This window comes from Apteryx rowi, unplaced genomic scaffold, assembly GCF_003343035.1.
Source record: "Apteryx rowi isolate R43461 unplaced genomic scaffold, aptRow1 scaffold_539, whole genome shotgun sequence".
Taxonomy (NCBI): Eukaryota; Metazoa; Chordata; class Aves; order Apterygiformes; family Apterygidae; genus Apteryx; species Apteryx rowi.
In genome coordinates, this window is record NW_020450804.1 from 101,119 (window position 1) to 120,947 (window position 19,829).

General features: G+C 37.0%; 1 protein-coding gene across 1 annotated transcript in view; it reads left to right on the top strand.

Moving 5' to 3' along the window:
* GABBR2 (gamma-aminobutyric acid type B receptor subunit 2) overlaps window positions 1-19,829 on the top strand; it is a 286,480-nt gene that overhangs the window by 80,286 nt on the left and 186,365 nt on the right. Inside the window, exon 7 of the mRNA XM_026081157.1 lies at window positions 10,859-10,919. Coding sequence (XP_025936942.1) covers window positions 10,859-10,919 — 61 coding nt within the window. The remainder of the gene's footprint in view (window positions 1-10,858; window positions 10,920-19,829) is intronic.

Genomic DNA, 19,829 nt, shown 5'->3' on the forward strand with positions numbered 1-19,829 from the left:
GAGGATGAAACTTCTTTATCATCAGATATAACTGTCTTCAAGAGTGCTTTCTGATATGGAAAGTGATATAGACAAAATCTGAAATTTTAAATAAAGGTAGTTGCAAGAGCCATAGAATAATTTTATCTAGTTTCTTTAGCTTTAGAAAAATACCCATCCTAAAAATTGACAGTTGTCAAGTAAAGCCAAAATTACAACTAAGCTTAAATAAAAGACTGTTAGAAGCTTGCTGTAAATGTAGGTGAGAGAAGATTATTTTTGTTCTATTATGAAATGGAAAATCAGTCTATTTCAGTGACTGTCATTGGGAAATATCTATTAGAAAGTTAATTACCTGGTTAGTTCCTGTGCCTTGAGCTGCCTTAATTAATTTGCCAAAGAAAGGTTTAAAATCCTCAAGGCACTAGAAACATTTCAAGAATGTTGAATAAAGTGGTTTGAGTTCCTGTGTAAGAGCTAGCATTGAGTAAGGAAAGCAAGTCAGCGTTTGTGTTCTAGTCATAGATACCTGTTCAGTAAAATAATACCTTTTAGCTGCCTCCAAATACTTCTTTCCCAATAGACATCATCTCACATTTCTGCATGCGAGAGAACTTTCAGATGTAGAAAAATAGCCACATAACACTAGAAATAAGTTCCCTCTTTTTTTTTTTTTTTTTTCCCTTAGCCAATAGCAAGAACCATACAAGACTAACAGGTATTCATATTAAAACTAATTTGTAAAACTGTGTGGTCTGCATGCCTTGTTCCTTTTTTTCTTCCTCTTATTAAGGCAGCTTTGAATGAAAGTTGCTCACTTAGAATGATAACAGTAAGAAGACACTGTGCTTAGCACTTGCACACGGATAGTACCAATGTGCTTTACTTTGAATGCACAGACCTTGCTAATGGCATAGGCTGGCTACTCATTAGAAAGAACTGACTAAACAGAGTAATCTGCATTCAGCCAATGTGACAGAGACTGGACAGGACAAGGCATGCAGAGAGCAGGTAGTGACGCTTGCAGTCTTTCGGGCCATCATCAGAGCAAGTGAAATACAGCCTGTGTTGTTGTTCTCGCTGCTAAGATTGATGCATTTTAAAGCAAATGGGAGAAATTACTTCAAAACATCATCTGAAATTGCGTTGTGTAACAGACAACACTGCTCTTTAATAAGGCGTCCTTAAAAGGCTTTATGCCATCTCTTCTGATTCATTCTTACCAAAGCTGTAAAAAAATGTGGTGGTGGAATATAATATGCTAGTATGCTGTAGTACTCTTTTTCTACAGACAGAGCTAGAAACTGAAATCAGCAGGGAGTCAACCTCAAAAGAACAATTCTGAATATCACCTCAGCAGTTCAGATTTACTTTTTAATACATATTGAAAAGGGCTTGAATTCCTACTACTAGTAATTCAAAGCATTTCCTCTTCCTCTTCTCTTGACACCTTAATAGAGAGACTATTTAACATCAATGTTTTTATACACATCTGAAAGAGACTGAATCAAGAGTAACAGAATTATTTTGTTCGTGCTTCACTGTCCAGCCACAGAGCAGGAAATTGGCTAAATATTAGTAGTTAGCACTTGGTTATATCACCAGACTTGAAAGAATTTGCTACAAACAATTCCAGTGTCTGTCACTGCTTCCAAAGTATTCAAAAAAATTGCAAGAAGATTTCAGTCAAGTATATATGTCCAGTTTTAATTTCTGTCTTGCCCTGGTCTTAAACCTAAAAGAACTAATGATTACTATGTTTTAGCAGGTAACAAAGCTTACATGGGCTCATGATGGCTCACATGGAAGAGATGGCTCACACAGTAGTAAAATTTTATCATGGGTAAAACGATATACAAAAAAGAATGGCAAAAGAGCTTCTAATTGCTTTGCATTGTGCTAATCATAAGCATAGCTGAACGTGAAAAGACACATTATAGTAAGCATGTAGACAGTGCAGCATAGGTGTGTCAAATTTATTCTTTCTTCACCTGCACTGGCCAGCAAATGCAGTACTGTTTGGTATGTGATTTCCTGGCTAATAGTCTCTTTTTTCACCACTTCCATCAACAAACATATTCAGTTTTCTCCCTATGCATTGCTATTATCTTGTCAGCAATATTCCCTTAGACTTGCTTCTGTGTGTAAAACAGAGTGCTCAGGTGTTGACTAATAGTACTTTTGCTTGCTGTGCTGAAAAAAATTGCAATGATTGTGCTGCCTCACTTCTGCATAGCTGTGTAAAATTGTATGTATATGTCTAAATGCTAATCTGATGGAGCAGCTTGGTCTGGACTTATCTCGTGTAGTTGTGCTGGCAACAGCATAGCTTTGTGCAAGGCCAGTTGATGACAGAGGGCACCACTGAGACAGAGGGTAGAATCCCATCCATTCCCCATCATAGTCCTGCTGCCTCCTCCTYTAAAAAAGAGAGAAAGTTCTGCCCAAAATGTGGTGAAGTTCAGATAGCAATTTTACACAGCAAAAGCATGCTCTCAGGTGACAGACACACTTTCAGTCATGGGCAGCTTCCCTCAGGGAATAAGTAAGAAAATTTAAAAGGGTATTAGAGAATGGAAAAAMAAATCCTTCTCCTGTGAAGAAGAAACTGAGAAACTGAACAAACTGGAACTCTTTATTTGAGAATGGAGTTAAGAGGCATCATGATAAAAGTGGGCCCTGTTATTTGTTGTAATGGTGATGCTTACAGAACTTCTGTGTTTGCATGTAGTCCTAGATCCAGGACGTGTCAGGGCTCTGAGGGCACCAGTAGGCCTTAATGGCCCTGATAGCCTCCCCTAGGGCCTCCAGCAACACCATGCCCATGGGCCCCAYTGGCCCATTTTAGCTCAGCCTACAGTGTTCAATCCCTGTCTGAGCTACATTTAGAGGAGTCTCCAGCTGTGCCCATGCCCAGCTGTGGACCAGTCTCCTGGTTTGCCTTGGACCTGCCTTGTCACCATGGACCTGCCTGGTGATCTGGACTCTTGATTGCAACTGGCTACGATCTTTGGGTCTGCCCCTGCTCAGGTATGGTTGGACCGCGCCCCGGCTGTCGCAGCCCCTGCCCTGCTGGCCGTGTTGTCCCCCTCAGCACCTGGTACCCTGTCCCATGTGGAGCAGCCAGTCCTCGTTGCATCCCGATGGGAGGAATGTGGAGGGCCAACACACAAAGATGTCATCACACCTGATGACCTTGCCCCAGAATTTGAAAAATAAGATGCTGGTCCTGAGCTGCTATTTCTTTCTGCCCTGATCAATAATACAAGAACTCTGTTGTTACTGTGATGATATTGCAAGAAGTAAAGTGTAGTCATTTTTTTGAGTAAACTTATTTTCGGGAGATGCTTGTAATTCAAGTTGGTTTGCACTAAAGGAGCCAGGGAATCTCTCTCACCACATTACACCATTCACTGGCTTCATTACAGATGCAAAATAGGTCCTACTGTGTAGAATGATTTTCATGTTTTTTTAATTTCTAGAGACTCTTACTTATTCTGTGGGAATTTGAGGCAGGTGTGTGCCAAAGCACAGAGCGCAAGTGGGCAATACCACAGCTGCCTGTACCAGCTGTTGTTAACAGAGAAGATCATCTCTTGGCAAATATAAGTATCCAATCTTTTTATGAAAATTGCTTGGGTAATTTTGCCCAAAGCAGTTTGGGGCTCTGATTAGGACCCTTACCCTGTCCCCCAGCAAAAGTGTCTTTTATATATTTCTTTCCTGAGAGTAGTCCTTATTTCTAAATGATCTCTGATGTGAACCTGTACATCTGCCCCTACTATATTTCACTCATGTTGAAGCAGTTTCTGTAACTTATTTAAAAGATCACAGATGGTTCCTGAAATCTGAGATAAGGCTGATTTCTCATTTACCTTTCTGTGTACAGAAGTGATCACAGAAGAAACCACATAAGAATATATGAAATGCCCTACAGAGTCAGTATGGCAATCTACCTCCAAGTCCTCTATTTCTAAACAAAACAAATAAGCAATTCTGTCCCCTCTCCTCTGTAATTTCAGGAGGTTCACTGAATGCTGTACAAAAAAAAAAACATGAAAAGGAAGATGTCACTGATTTTTTTTCCCCTGGTTTAGACCAATGTCTTAATAGTTTCAATGAGTGCCCCTTACTTTTAATATTATGGAATCTGATGAACAACAGTTCTTCATTCTTCTTATTCATCACCATCATGAATAGCAGATTTTTTTTTTTCTCAGTGCTCTCTATCTCTTTAGCACCATCTGTATATTTCTTCTATTTCATGGGTTTTTCTTCTTTCTTCCCCACTTACCATAGGTACCTCCAGTACCTATGTTTTCCTGTCTGGGAAACATACTCAGTTGGGAATAACTTTTTTGAAAACTTTTCCTGTGGAGCAAAGAGATATTTAATCCTTAGAAATAAGCTTATTCATTTTTGATGGAAGAGGTTGGAAGAGGTTATGAATTATAGTGTTTAGCTCTTCACCACCTAGACGTTTAGAAGTCAAGATCTGTTGAGTTCCAGCTGTTTGTTTTGTGCATGGCAGGAAAGGGGTGTTTACAGGTAAGGGGTGCTGAATGGCTAAATCTATGCTAGAGTATGTAACACAGGAGCAGGGGGCTGTGTGGATTGCCTGATTACACCGAAAGGCTTCCAAAAGGAGCTGGGACTAAGGAGATAGCCCTGCTCCATTCCTCTTACCTCTTCCTACTACCACCTTCCCATGCTTTGCTGTGCTTGGCCCTGATTTTGGCACTGGAAAATAATCCTTCTCTCGTGCCCCCCTCCTGCTCCCCCCAAAAAAGGAATTTCACTGGTTAATAGGCCACAGCATCTCACCTAGGGGCATAAGGAGTGCCAGAGCTACCACCAGAACATTGTAGGACTGTGCAGTTAGGGGAAGGTGGGACTTTCCCTTTTGGTGTCAGCAAGCTCTAAGGTTTGCTGTCACGTGAAGCTTCACCCTAAATACCTCTTTGGCTACTACTTTTATTGAACTTAGTGCAAGAGGGACTCTATAGGATTAGAAGAACTCTTTTTGTCTCAGCAGATGTCACAGAGCTTAAAGGGACAGTTTTCATTACAGGGCTACCAATACTCTATATTCTTTGAGAATAATGCATTGTGTTGTAAGTAAAAAATATAGCTCAGTTGCCTTAGTGATCTTATTGTCTTTCAGGTATTTCTACGTTCATTTGTTTAAATGATCTACTTCATATTAAGTATCTAACTGAAGAACCCCAAAGTGAATGAGTTAGTTTATTTTGGAAAAAAGTGCTGACAGTTGCTTTTGAATCAGGTTTATTTATATAGGCTTGGGCATTTCAAGGAATGCCACTGGGAACAGGACATTGATATACTGGAAGATGACCTRGCTAGAGGGCAGAGTAACCCTCTGTAAATATATAATTATGAAGTGATTCAGATCAACAATGAAATACCAAGTATAAGCTGGGTAAATAATAAAAATTTGGATAAACAAAAAATTGTTGATTTGGGGGAAGACTGATAGAGAAGCAAGCAAGCATGTGCTAAAGCAGACATTTTTTTGTAGTTATGGTACTGAAAATCATGGAAATTAATAAAAGTTATTTATTTGAGACACTTTGTAAAAATAGATATACAGTAAATGAAATGATGGTCACAGTTCAGACCTGGCCCTGACTGAGGGAGTGGTTAAGTATGTTCTGAACTCTACTCTTATTGACTGATAAAGGAAGGTATGAATTCCATGAAGGAAAAAATGTGTTGTCTGGGGATTTAGGTGCATGAGGAACAAAATATTTTTCACAGTAGCATGGGCCTATGTCTAGAGTAGAATAATAAAACTGTCAGTTATAATGCAAAGAAATTTCTAATAGATATTAGGGATCCACAGATAGAGAGAAGTCCAATATGTTCATAATACAGCAAAGATAACTGCTTTTTATCAACCAGGAAGAAGTAAAGAATATTAAATAGCTGCAGCCAAGGGTAGATGAGTGACTAACAATGCTATAAAGGCAGGAGAAGTCTCATGTGTCTAAAATAAAGCTAATGTTGGGCTAATATTTTATGAGTTGGGCTAACATTTTATGATTCCATGAGTGGATGATTTTTGTGGACTTCTTAGTTTGGCTGCAAATAAAGGATTGATGGCTTAAAAAAAAAGTTAAGATTGTAGATCCAGGGAGGGGAGAGGCTAGTTTTTTGAGTAATGAGATGAAATGAGATTATGCTGTATAACAAAGTATGCATGAGTAGGACAAAAACAATGTTAGGCTTATGAGAAGGGTTCTCGTACAAGAAGGCAGTATGCAGAAGAAATAGGACTTTTTTTTTTTTTAATGTAGTAATTGTAAGACTGCTACCACTGAAACGTTTTGTCCAGTTCTGCTTTTCATCATTCGAAAAGGATAGTAAAACCTTGCAGCTTTTTGGGGAAAAAAAGCCAAACAGTTACAGGAAAAGCAGCTGTACTAGCAGAAGTATTTAAAAATCCAAAAACCTTAAAGTATAACTTTTAACTATAATGAAATATATTTCAGTTGTTCAGCCCCTCTAACTTGCAATGTATAACCTTACAGTTTTCCCTGTTAGGATAGCTGTACACTTAAGAAAATTACATAAGGTACACTCTCGCAAAGCTTCATTGTGAGTTATGCACCTGCAATGGATCGCAAACATAATTTAATGGGGTACTGCCTGCAGCAGTACCTGTGCTTACTAGCAGCAACAGCTCTGGGTACCAGTCTGCAGCAGACCAGGCTCATTCACCTTCTCTTCCATACCCTCCTATCACATCCCCATGAATTGGGACTCCAAACCACATGACTCCTGTTTCCCTCCCATCAGGTTTTTGAGGATAACTGCTGAACGAAGGTGTTTGTCAAAAGGTCAGCATTGGACAGATCAATTGTAGATTTGTTACTTACTTTAGCATCACTCATGAATTTGGTGAAGAAAATGACTTTAAAATAAAGAAAAAAATCTGTAGCTTGAAGAAAATAAATTAGGCACTCTGATAGTACTATGGTTTCTATTGTTCTCCATTGGGATGGTCTATGTGTAATGGAGAGGTAAGCTTTTGTTGATTGACTGTTTTAAGTACAGTAAAATATGTGATTTGATCTAAGTGAAAGGAATTTAGTTGTGTAGCTGACTTAAATTTTTTTATTAAGGAGACAGATCATATTTTGCATCTTCTGAAGTAAAATAATTATTTTCCTGGGAAATATTGTTTGAGTACTGTGAATCTGGGTTCCAAAAAGGTCATTATTTCCATTACTTCTACTACTCTTCTTAAAAATACGTACTTCTTATCTCTACAATCACTGATCTTTTCCTCTAATATACATCTAAGTATCATGCATCATGCATCTAAATATACCCACACAATGTCAACAAAACAGAAGGTAAAAAGGTAAAAGAGGATTTTTTCTGTTATATTCACATGGATTTCATAAGAACTAGATCTTATGGTGGGTTGCACTGCCAGGCATTGCTGTAGTCTGTACTGGCATGTGTACTGGAGTATGTGTCCAGATAAAAATAAAAGAGGAAGCAGTACTAAAACTTGCTTTTGTAATGTCAGAGCTTAATGTGTGTATTATGAATGGTTAGTATGCAAACATCTGCTACTTTAGATAAAGGAAAAAATACTTTTAGTAATTTGTGAATCTTAAGCCTAAAGAATATAACTCTCTAGCTAAATCTTACAATATATTACCCTGACTGCAAAGAAATGACTTGGCATGGACCATAGGGAATCATTAGATTACAAATCATCTCTCATGCCATAAATGAGCATGTTATTTGTACAGAACAGATTTCTGAAATGCAGGTTTGTTTGTTTATTTCTTAATATCATTGCTATAAGTATCTAAAATAACGTACTGCAACATGAATTATAGATGTTAATTACATTTTTTTTACCTGAAATGTAATTGCCTTATTTTCATGAAATGGTGACCAAAGCATTGAGTAATAGATATCTCATTAGTTTCCTTTCTATTGCTTTTTTAAGTTAATATTTGTAAAACTGAAATGAAGGCATCAGTTTTTACGTAATTCTCAGTTTCTGTGAAAACTACCCCTTTTTTCCATGTTGGCAGAACCAAATACTGGAGCAGGGACAGTATTTCAGTATTTGTTGGAGCTACCTAAAGCCCTGGTAAAAATCTAGGAGTGTTCCCTCACCCGCACATTAAAATTAGAGTTTTTGAGGGGTTTAAGGTTTATGTTGTATCTACCTGTCACATATAATTATGAAGCAGCATGTTCCCAAGAAGCAAAGAACTAAGCAGTAACTGCAGCTTCATTTGCAGTTTTGATGCCAGGGTTATAAATATGTACTGACATTTTCAGGTATTGTACTAGGGATTTCTGCTTTGAGACTTCTTACTGATATGTTTACTGTTCATTTTACCTTTAAAGCAAATGTATTGATTGAATTACACACAAAATAAATAGCAAAATTCAATTTCTCAAAATTGATTTTTTTTCTGTGGGTATCTGTATGACAGTATGTAACATTTGTAAACTCTGTTCTTTATGAACAATACCCAAGGCAGTGTCAGTACTAATAAATAGTATTCAGAAATTATTATTCTTTTTAATAACCTATATGACTTTTAGTGTTATTCAGTGAGCTTTCTGAAAGTAAAATTCTGTTTGAATAATTTTGCAGATAACAAGCACATTTTCACATGATTTATTCCATAACTCTTTCATCACCATCATGCATATCTTTATTTACTGCTTAGATCAGTATAAGTGACAAATCTTATCAAAAGGAAGTTGTTAAAAACAAATACTTGTAAATGTATAACACTCATATATCACTGTTATTGCTCATACTAAATTTATCTAAATTTTTATATTTATTCAGAACATTCAGATTTGATTTATTTTCAATTGGCAGAATCATAACATCTCAATGAGAATGTATTCACATCTAATCAGCAGATGCATATGGTATGTTTCTATCCTAATGATGAATATATGGGTGATATTACAAGGAGCAACGGTAATATTGCAAACCAGTTTACTTGGAATCTGAAAAAATCCGTGAGCCAAGCTATTATATTGTCATTAACAGATGACAATCATAGATGACTGTCATAATAGATGTGATTCTTGCTGTATCTATTTATCTATAAATAGCACTTCCGTAGAGTACAACTTACTATCCTRTTATCTTGTTACAAAAGAATAAGAGGAGACAGAGTTAAATTAAAAGGCAGCAAATTTAATACAAAATCAAAAAGTACTTTTCCACATAGAGGAAAATTACGCTTTAGAATTCTCTGTCACAGGAGGTCACAAAACCTAAAAGTTTAACAAGATTCAATAGTTGATTGACCATAGATTTATATCTACAATAAGTGATAATAAAAAAAAGTATCTTTAAAAGTCATTTTTAGTATTCTCTACTATTTTTTACTTAAACCTAGTAGCCACGTGCATTATGATTATGTTTAAAAAATTAAGGGATATTAAATATTATTTCTTCACACTAAGGGGGATCTGGATGAGAACTATTAAGGTGGGCACCTAATCTGCCTGCTAACGTTATATGTTCTCTCCTGGAGCTGTGTTACCACTCACTGGGTCAGACATTTCAAAATGAGTTTTCAGGAGGAGCAGTTCCTGTGCCCTTGTGTTACTGCTGCCAAAATTTATGCTATTCATTTTTCTTCCTCTTTTTGTCACAGACTGGAGTTTTGTGTCTTTTAATCCTCAGCACTAGATATCTTACATTTATTGAAGGGTATTATTGAAGGGTATCTTCTGTATTTGAAGGGAAGTGTTTTGTGGCTTGCAGAAAACATGCAGTGAATGCTCTCTAGTCCTAACTGCACTACATACCTGCTGTATGGCTCCTTGCAGAGACCTGAATTCAGGTGGTCCCTTTCAGAGTTCAAAATTCCTATTGGGAGCATGTCTGTACAATAATACCATCCATTTATTTAAGGTAGGATTTTACAGAATGTAAAAGTTAAGGTTCTCTTCTGCATTCTTCTCTAAACAGAAGATGGCTGTTTTCGATCCTTAGTGACCAGAAGGATTATTCAAAAAAGGAGTGGCTTGCACAGAGAAATGTGTTGTAGTCTTACATATTTATTTGGTTTCTCTTATCATGATGTCTGCTAAAACAAAGATTAATAGATATGATTATGATAAACAAAATGTGGATTCAGTAAAACAGTGATCTATATGCACACTGCTTAACACTCCGCTGCAAGTTCAAAATATAGAAAATACTTCTTAGCATAAATGAATGCAAAACTCCTAACATTCACTCTAAACATCAGGGGTTCAGTGTGAAATTGCTGAGTCAAGGAAAAAATTAAAAAAGACCTTTTCTTAATTTAAGTCATTCCTGAAAGATGGGAATTTTTTGCTAGGGACATGTGAGGAGGCTTCAGCATTATGTGACCATTACGTTGAAGAGTAACAAAGTATGGCACAACAAAGGGTAGTATTGATTGAAAGGCATTAGATTTAAGAAGAATACTAAGACATCTATGTTGATGTAATGCAAAATCAAGGGACAAAAGCTATTGGCATCCATAATTATTGGTATGAATAGATTTTTTCAGGAGAAACATCTACTTGCATGATCTTTCGTAGCTATTATGTAACCTAGATAAGAACAGTGATACAGTGAAAATCAATTGTTTGCATATCGTCACTGCCTGAGATCACGCAAGTTACTGACTCTTTCACATCTCTGTTTCCATCCTTGAAAAGTGGGTGATAACATGGGTTAATCTGGGTTGCATATACTATCTTGAATGCTTAAGCTTTGATTGTATAATTTGAGTAGCGAACAGAAAATAATTGCAGTTCCAATCAAACTATATTATGAGAGATTTATGAAATGTTAAAGGTATTTACTTATTTTATTCAGGGTCAAGTTGTTTTCAGAAATGGAGAGAGGATGGGAACCATCAAATTTACACAGTTCCAAGGTAGGATATCAGCACTTCAATTTTCTTTACAATTATATACACAATTTCATACTTGTATATTGGTTGCATTTGTTTCAGAACATTAGGTAATAAATGCAGCAGCATACTTAGAAAAAATATTAGTTTTGTTACCTGTTTCAAATACTGTTTTTTGAATTGTGCATGTTCTGAGTATAGCCGAGCAGATATTTCCAGGAATTTTCCTAAAAGAAAATCTACATACTTATAGAAGCTATTTTTCCACAGTATTTTTGTTCTCTGAAGGCTTACTTCTGACATCTGCAACTGCTTGCTGAAAGCAGATTCAGAAGTCCATCTCTCAGCACATAGAGGGCAAAAACTATTAAACTCCATCCACAGAATGCAACATACTTCTGCTGTGTGATTTGCCATGTTTCCTGGATCCTTTCAATTTGAGTTGCTCATGCAGGTAGTTCTCTTGACAGCGAAGAAGACAAATCCTGGCCCTCCTTTCAGCCACAGGAATTGTGAAGGGCTCTTTGCTGTTGGGGACTAGGTGCCTGCTTGGGAGGGGGTTCTGCAGAAACAGTGATTCATGGAAGACATGTCAGAGTTGTTTCTACAGTCTGTAGAATGCAATTAATATTTTTGTTCATAGGCTGATACTGAGGAAAAGAAATGGAGATGGGTGCGTATGCAAGAGTGCAAGAGACAGTGCAAAGGAAAGAAACTTGCTCTCTTTTGTTCTGGAGATCACTTAAAATATAATCCTGCTGACCAATTTGCAAAGGCTCACCCTTTAAGCAGAACTTATCTGCTGAACAGCCATGCACTTGAGGGGATCTGTTACTCAGTCTATTTTACTGTAGCAATCTTTAGGATTACTCTTGCCTACCCATCTATAACTGATGCTATTAACTCAGGTCCCCTGAAGCATTTCTACCCACTAAAGCTTTGCAAATGTCATCTCATGATAATATAATTTAGAATTTCTTGCTCAACATTAATGATAAATATCACTTTCCCCCCACCCCATTTTTTGTAGTAGCAGTGTTTATATCCAAATGAAAGAAACATGAGAAAACATTGTACAGGAATTTTACAAGAGGTGCTTATTTCTTCAAAAGTTGAAAGGGCCCATATGCATCATGCCTAAGGCAGTTGTACCTTGCTAGTGTATCTGAGGAGAGAAAGTTTGACAGATTCCCTCTATGTATTAAGAATGTAATTGTGGAAAATGGGGAGAGGCGAAACGTGTCTTCTGACCTAATCCGGAGGAGCAATTGAAGTCCTTGTCCTTGATAGCTAATTTTATATAGACTTTTATGTGTAGACATTTAAATTAGGGTTTCTTTATAATGTTTTTCAATTTCATAACAGATGCTATTTAACACCAAATGGCTTTACAATGAATTCCAGTACTGTTTGATCAATAAGACAGCTGCCCAGTTACATGATGCTGTTTCAGAACTGATTCAGACCCATACCTAGGGTTTTGATGATCAACCAAATGTTTCCCATTAACCTACAGGAAAAAGCCTGCTTACTTTCATTATAACTCAGGCATCCTACGCAGAAATGCAAGAGAAGGGCTGGATTATCTCTCAAGCAAGCAATAGTCTATCAACACAGCTGAAGTCTGTTCTTATGTTTTGTCCTTACTAATTCCGGAAATGAAATGAGCATACAAAAATGTATGAGAAGTTGAAATAAGGAACAGTGTAACAACATAAGTGAAAGTAATCACCTTTTTACTACAAATGACATTCCAGATTTTTTTTTCCTGTTCTTTCATTGTTATTGTTTTTAAACAAGGCTTTTATCTTTCAATACCTGTGGCATAGCTGTAGAAATTACTAAATTGTTCAAAATAATTCTTTAAAATGTTGGCTAGGAAGTTTTCTGAAACACCCACATTAATTTTTAATAAATCTTGTAGTACTGGGGAAGCTCCAAATAACGGAAAGAAGTTAATTAAGTCCACTACTTAAAATGGTTAATTGGCCTTAGTAATTATAGCTCTGTTAGCTGCTATCAATCTTGAGGCAAATATACAACTCATTTTTTAAACATTTTTTGAAATATAATGCAATTTAGTATGACTTCTAGGAAAACAGACTTCACTGAAGATGTCTCATAAAAGATTCTGAGATTAATTTTAATTATGTTTTAGCATATATTAAATGCATTAGTAAATTATTATCTGAGTATAGTAATTGGGAATCATCAGTTCTGAGTGCTCTATACTTCAGCAGTCATTTCTTCATCTATACTGGTTTATATTTTTATTAATGACTTTACTGAAAACATGCAATCCGCACAAACTCAATGCAGAAAAATAAAACAGGTAAATTGATAATTATAGATCAGAAGAGGGATTCTTTGACCACAAATTCTGTTCCTCATTTGCCAGGATAGAAAATCTGTTGTTAGTCTGTGGTCGACTCAGGGACTAGATTTTGTTTCCTACAGTATCAGGCAGACTGTGTCTGACAACTTTAACAAGAACTAAAAAGACAGACTGGTACAAAAATGAGAAGGTGAGCAGTAAGACATTTCTTCCAGGTTCAAACTGAATCTAGCTGGAATAACTTAGGATGTTTCCTTGGGAAAAGAAAGGCTTTGTTGCAAACTGCTTGACAAGCTGTTGAAAAGAAAAAAATGGTATGGTCACCTTAAGACAAAATCACTGCTGGAAACTTTTGTGTTAATGAGACTATCTGTAAACATTTTTGGCTATGGAAAAAGTAGATAACCACGTCTCCCAGAGACGAGGAAAAACCATCCTGTGAGGGTTCAGAAGATAAATGCTGTATGCCTGACGCACTGTGATGAAATTTTGAATATCTGGTTTGGTTTTGAAGGTAGATATAGTTTTTTTCCCAAACTTGCCCTCTTTTCAACTTCTGTGCAGCCTGTTAGTTTTGAAGTGATCAGAACAGATGGTACCAAAGGTGAGTGTAACCAAACTTAGTGCTTTATAGATCACGAATACCATCTAGAAAATGTTTTAGTGTGCAGTAGAGGCTACAAAGCACATGCAGCAGCATTTTATTCCCCTACCTTGTTGGAAAACAAAAGGCAGCCTATCAGTCTAGCTCAAATTTCCAAGTGATGTTTGAAGTTGGCACCTTTCTGAATGAAGTTCTTCCACTGGTGTAATTGAAGGGTATATTAAAGGTACAATTAAATTGTTAAATTTGTAGGTGGAGTAGATGGGCAAAATCTTTTGATGAGTGAGAGTTCAAAGATGATCCTGGCAACTGTTGCTGTGGGCATATCAAGGAGCAGGGAGGACAGTGATAAACCAAGACTGTAGATCGCTGTAATACAGGAGGCTGCAGGAACAGATGCATATCTGTGCTGCAAAGTGTTTCACTTTGGCAGATCAAATCTGACTAATCTAACGGGAGCCTGAAAGGCACCTTGTTTTTAGTCAGATTCCTATTTCTGCCATGCATTAGAGAAAACCTAAAAGACTGTTATGCTAGAAGAAATTCAAATGGAGAAGTAAAGCTGAATTCTAAACAGTATTGAAATATACATAAATCATGGTTCTTATAGGTAAGAGCAAAAGTTTGTGGTACTGCGGATCTGAGAACCCTTGAAGAGATGATGGTCACTTGCTGTGTCCTTTTGGGAAGAAAAGGTAGAACCATTTAAACTTCAACTCAAATACCCAGGTCATATAATATGAAGTTTGTCAGTGTTGAAGGTTGATCTGGGTTGAGAACTGGGATCTCAAGAATGAGAACATGGTTTGTCAAGTTTAGCACCATTAGCTTTCTTAGAAAAGGCATTAATGAGTTTGTGTAGTAAAAGGAAAAACTTCTTTACTGTGAGGGTGACAGGGCACTGGAATAGGTTGCCCAGAAAGGTCGTGGAATCTCCTTCTCTGGAGATACTGAAAACCCGCCTGGATGCAATCCTGTGCAATGTGCTCTAAGTGACCCTGCTTGATCAGGGGGGTTGGACTTAGATGATCTCCAGAGGTCCCTTCCAACTTCAACCATTCTGTGATTCTGTGTGTGGGTATCTATTCTGAGGCCAGGGAGAACATAGTGAAAAGGGTATGTCTATGTCAGTTGTCACAACAGCTTGTTTTATCTTATCTGAGCTAGCTTTAAACTAGCAAATTTGGGTGCTGCTAGCAGTGTAATAAAATTAACATGGAAAGAATATAAGCTGGAAAAATACCAAGGAACAAAATAAACATTTTGATAGTTATCCTTTCATTTGGGAGAATAGCTCTTGGAGACCACAGCTTTGCAACTATCAACATTCAAACTAGCTAGTTTAAGGCTAACTGGATATTTTTGCAGTCCCCAATGTTATGGTAAGCAACACAGAGTAGCTGGAAAGAACTGGATTAATTCTTTTTCCCCAGGAATGAGAGGTAGGTCTCTGTGAGAAGCAAGGGAGATCTGTTTATCCTTGTGTGTGTGTGCCTGTGTAAAGTTTTGTAGAGCACTCAGTCTCTAGATAGATAGTTTGGGTTGTGCAAATAATTAATTAACTATAAAAAGCACAGACATTAAAGAAATTGCTGTGTATTTTATAGGATTCCACTTCAGGACATCCAATATACTCTGAGGTGCAAAGTGTTTTATAGCAATTAATAAGACTCTGTCACTATTCTGTGCAAAAATGTTAAGACTCTCTTAAACACCAAAGAAAAGGCCTAAATTTCAAAAGCATAAGCAAAGAAAAGAAGTTGGAAAGCAATGGTAATAATTTTATAATAATTAATCTCCATAAAGCTCCATATAGCTACCACAAATTATTTCCCCAATAACACAATGGCATGCAACAAAGATCTGAAAGAATTGTAGGCTGTTTCCCTCAGAGCTGTCTTGTTTTTGTTATAACATAATAAACATTCTTTTTTGCAATTGATATTCAGAATACTACCTATGCTCGAGTTCACTTTTTTAGAAGCTTCATTTTAGGTGATGTCTCACACTGTCCCACTTTCTCATCATCCAGTCTTCCTAGTCTTTTGAAGAGCGACAAATTCCCAATGGCTGTAGAATCACCCTGAACAGCTCCTCTTCAAAGAGCTGCATGCTAACAAATCTGTGCCTTTGACATCTTGGAGAGATGTATTTTTTCTGGAAGAAGTTGTAAAACAATTTCTACAGAGGACAGAAAGAAACAGAAGACTTATGAAAAATCCATCAAATTCTGATATATTTTATGGAAAAATATTTTAGTTGAGGTAATTAATAGAGAATCTCTGTAGTCTACTGGAATGATACTGTCCCTAAGCTGTAGTTCGAATATTTCCCCAACAGACACAAAATCATCAGATAAAACAACTGCAATTCTTAATGAATGAAAGAGAAGAAAATGAAATTTACCTAGGTCACTATAAGGACATAGATTAATTTCTTGACATTATAGCATATGAACAAATGAAAACAGAATATGGTTTAATAATATAACACAACAGGCTAGCATGTAAAGGTTTGTGCAGCTGCAGGCTAGAGATACTGAGATAAGGTTAGAATGCCTGACAGGTTCTCTAAGTTAATGGAATTATATAACAAAGGATGTTTGATAAAAATTTCCTGTAGTGAAATAATTCTGGAATGGTAGGTGATAATATCACAGTATTATGAGAAAACACAGACAACTGTAAGAGGAACACCTATCATAGATAAAGGAGATGAACAAAAAACATTTAAAAAAAAAGGAAGATAGGTTTGTTTGCTGTGTAGGTAATCAGAGACAGTTGTAAACTGTGTGCTGCAGAATTCATACAAACACTGATATTGAACCTTTGAGAGCATAGTACCACTATTAATCCAGAGATTAACTTCTTGTAAAGGTCAGAGAAAGACTCAATTGCTCTAAAAATTTACTAGTCCTCCTCTTGCAACCTAATCACAGTTTGGTTTTCTCCTGTCATAATAAGTGCTAATTTAATTTCAAGTCATAGCTAATCATACAGTCGTTGTATTGGCACTTTGTTCACTAAGCTGACATTTTAGTTTCCATAAAAACAATCTGTTTCAACACATCATCACTGGAATCTAGTAGAGAAATTAAAGAAGACTGATTTTGTAAACATGGTAATAGAAAATGAGCTTATGTAATTATTAGAAGGAGGAAAAATTGCATTTGTTCTTTTCAGTTTTGAGTTTTTAAGTGTTTGACCTTAAGCAGCACTCTGCAACAGCACAGGTTTCATTTTCAGACTTGAATCACATTATTTAAAATAACTGTAATAAAATTGGCTATACTTGTCTGGCAAGCACCTCTTTTATTTTCAGTGAATCTTGCTGACTGCTTAAGCAGGAATTTATCACCCCCCATTCAGAAGAAAGGAAATGGGGATGGCTATTCAGAAGGTAGTTGCTTTCAACCTCCTGATTCCCAGTGGAAGTACAAACCTTTGTAGTCAGTGTAAGCCAACTGAGAATAAGCTCGTTTTTCCAACCTCCCTCTTGCAGACACTGGGAGTCAAAAAATAGTTATTTAGGATTTAAACAAAACAGCCTAAAAAAGCCCACTGTGGACACTTATTTCCCTTTGCCTCCTGGAAGGGGAAGCTTTCAGGCTTTCCCTGGGAGAAAAGAGCTATGTCATACTTAACTTACTCTCAAGTTATTCGTTCAAAAATTGAAACCAAAGGGAGAATATGAGTGTGGGCTGTTGAAAAAAATGTCTGCTTACAACTCCATCCATCTTGGTATTTGTTATCTTCAGCTGGAGTGCATGTATAGTTTTTTCCTTAAATGATTATGGAGCACAAGGGACAAATTCTTCATAAGTAAATTACTTCATGACTTAGATCTACCTGTATGATTTCATCAAAGATGGTTTAGCAGTGAATCTGTTAAAACTACTGTGAGAATGAAAAGTTCATCAAATTAGTACTGTATGTGTAAAAAACAGGGTCAGGCAGAGGAATAGGGAAGTGCTGTTTGTACACAGAACTAATTGCTCCTTTATTTCCTGACTACTGACTCAATACTATTGGATAGCTCACTATGTCTCCACCATAGTCCTCCCCACCTTTTTTTAAACTCCATGATATGGACACTTTTTTCCTGCTTGAGCTGCTTTTTACACACTCAGTTCAGAGCTATCCAGGCCATATTTGACCTTGACTGTGTAGAGTTATAACTTGAGTTAACTTGCTGGTTATAACTAGAGTTAACTTGCTGGTTAATCCCTTGTGTGGGAAGGTATATGTGTAGTAATCAATTTCCTTATATTGCACCAGATTTAAGGCTTGACTGATCTAATTGTGCTGGCTCAGAAGCCCTTCTTGACATGGGAAACACTGGCACAGCCTCCCATTCAGTGGCTGAACCAATGTGAATCATCTTGTGATGTTGCTATGGATAAGGGCCAGTCTGAAGGAGAAGGAAAAGAGTAGTACCTCCAGGAAAGAGTATCCCCTAAAGTACTCCCGCATAGCTGCACATCAGCTTTTACACAGGGCAGGCTGGGTAATCTGTCTGTGGGAAACGTATATTCCTATCTATCATCAAGTCATTGTGGATCCTTGCCTTAATTAAAAGTATGCTATAGTTCCCAAATTATCAATATGGAGTCCCCATTCTGGCCATTTAAAAAGATCAATTTATAAGCTTGATGAAGCAAATAGCTTCACATCCTGCCCTGAAATGTGTTAAAAAGGAAAACTGAGAATGCCAGGGGAAGCAGATTCCTGACCATATTTCATTTATGTTCCTAAACTGCATATTGGAAAGAACAAGGTGTGTTACATATACAGAGAGCCAAGCAAATTCTTTTACTTTTTTACAAGACTTCTTGTATCAAATACGTTATGGGATGGAGCGAGCCATGGAGAGTTAGGTGGATTGTAAGAATGTTTCACATTCATAAAAGCTGATAATTCCAACAGGTTTCTCAAGCATGTGCTTCTTACATTTAGAATAATAAATAAGCAGAGGCTTCCTGCTTAGAGCAATAAGAACTAAGCCTTCCTCTTGTTCTGGCCCTTCAAAAGGTCAGTGCAAAAAATGTTATAACACCAAGTGATTCTAACCTGACTTTGCTAATGTGACATTTGGAGCATGGTTGTGGCACTATGATGTGACAGCAGGCAAACATTGTGTTGTATTAGTAAATGGCCCAGGGCCTGATAAAGAGGAGGAAGTTGTTCACATACTTAGTCTATGCTTCCCCCTCAAGAGGGAAAGATTAGGAAGAGTCCCTGAAATATGGATCACAAAGGTCAGTAAGAACATAAAGGGCCTTTTTCAGAGAAGAGAGCAAAATTTTTGAAAAATCATTCATGGATTTTCACACCCATAAAATGTTAAGTTTGTAGTTATATATCATCGAAAGCTATTGAGAAAATCTTAACCTCAACTGTTTCTTAAGATGAAGTAGCCAGTCTCCTTGGGCTTTATAACTGAAGACTTCAGCATCTGTATAAGCTGTTTGTGAAGCTTCCCCCTCTAAAAGGAATAAAAATGTGTCTTAAATGATCTGTCAGTGTCAATTTTTTTGTGGAAACTGGCCTGGGGCTCTCACATGTAGAGTAAAATCTTGGCTGCTCTTGCATGGACAGAGAAGCAGGATGAAAAAATCTCTTTTTGCTACCCACAGATGCACCCATACAAAGCAATTCAGCTAGTATCCCTGGCAGGACTTAACATCCCATAAGGGTATGGACAGATTTATTGGAAGAATAACTTGAACCTTTACAACTGGCATATGTACTGCCTTGTGCTGGACAGCAGATATTGCAGAAATGTACACTGCCCCTTTCATAAAGATCTGAGGAATTGTGTGCAGCGTCCTTCCCTCAAACAGCACTGCCATAGGCAGATCTTTTGCACCGGGGGAAGGTGCACTCATTCTAGCAGCTTGTGCAACCTATACACTCTTGGTCTGCATTGTTTGAACTGCAGAATTCTCAGTGCTTTTCCTGAGGTCCAGATAACAGCAAACTGCTGATACAGAAGC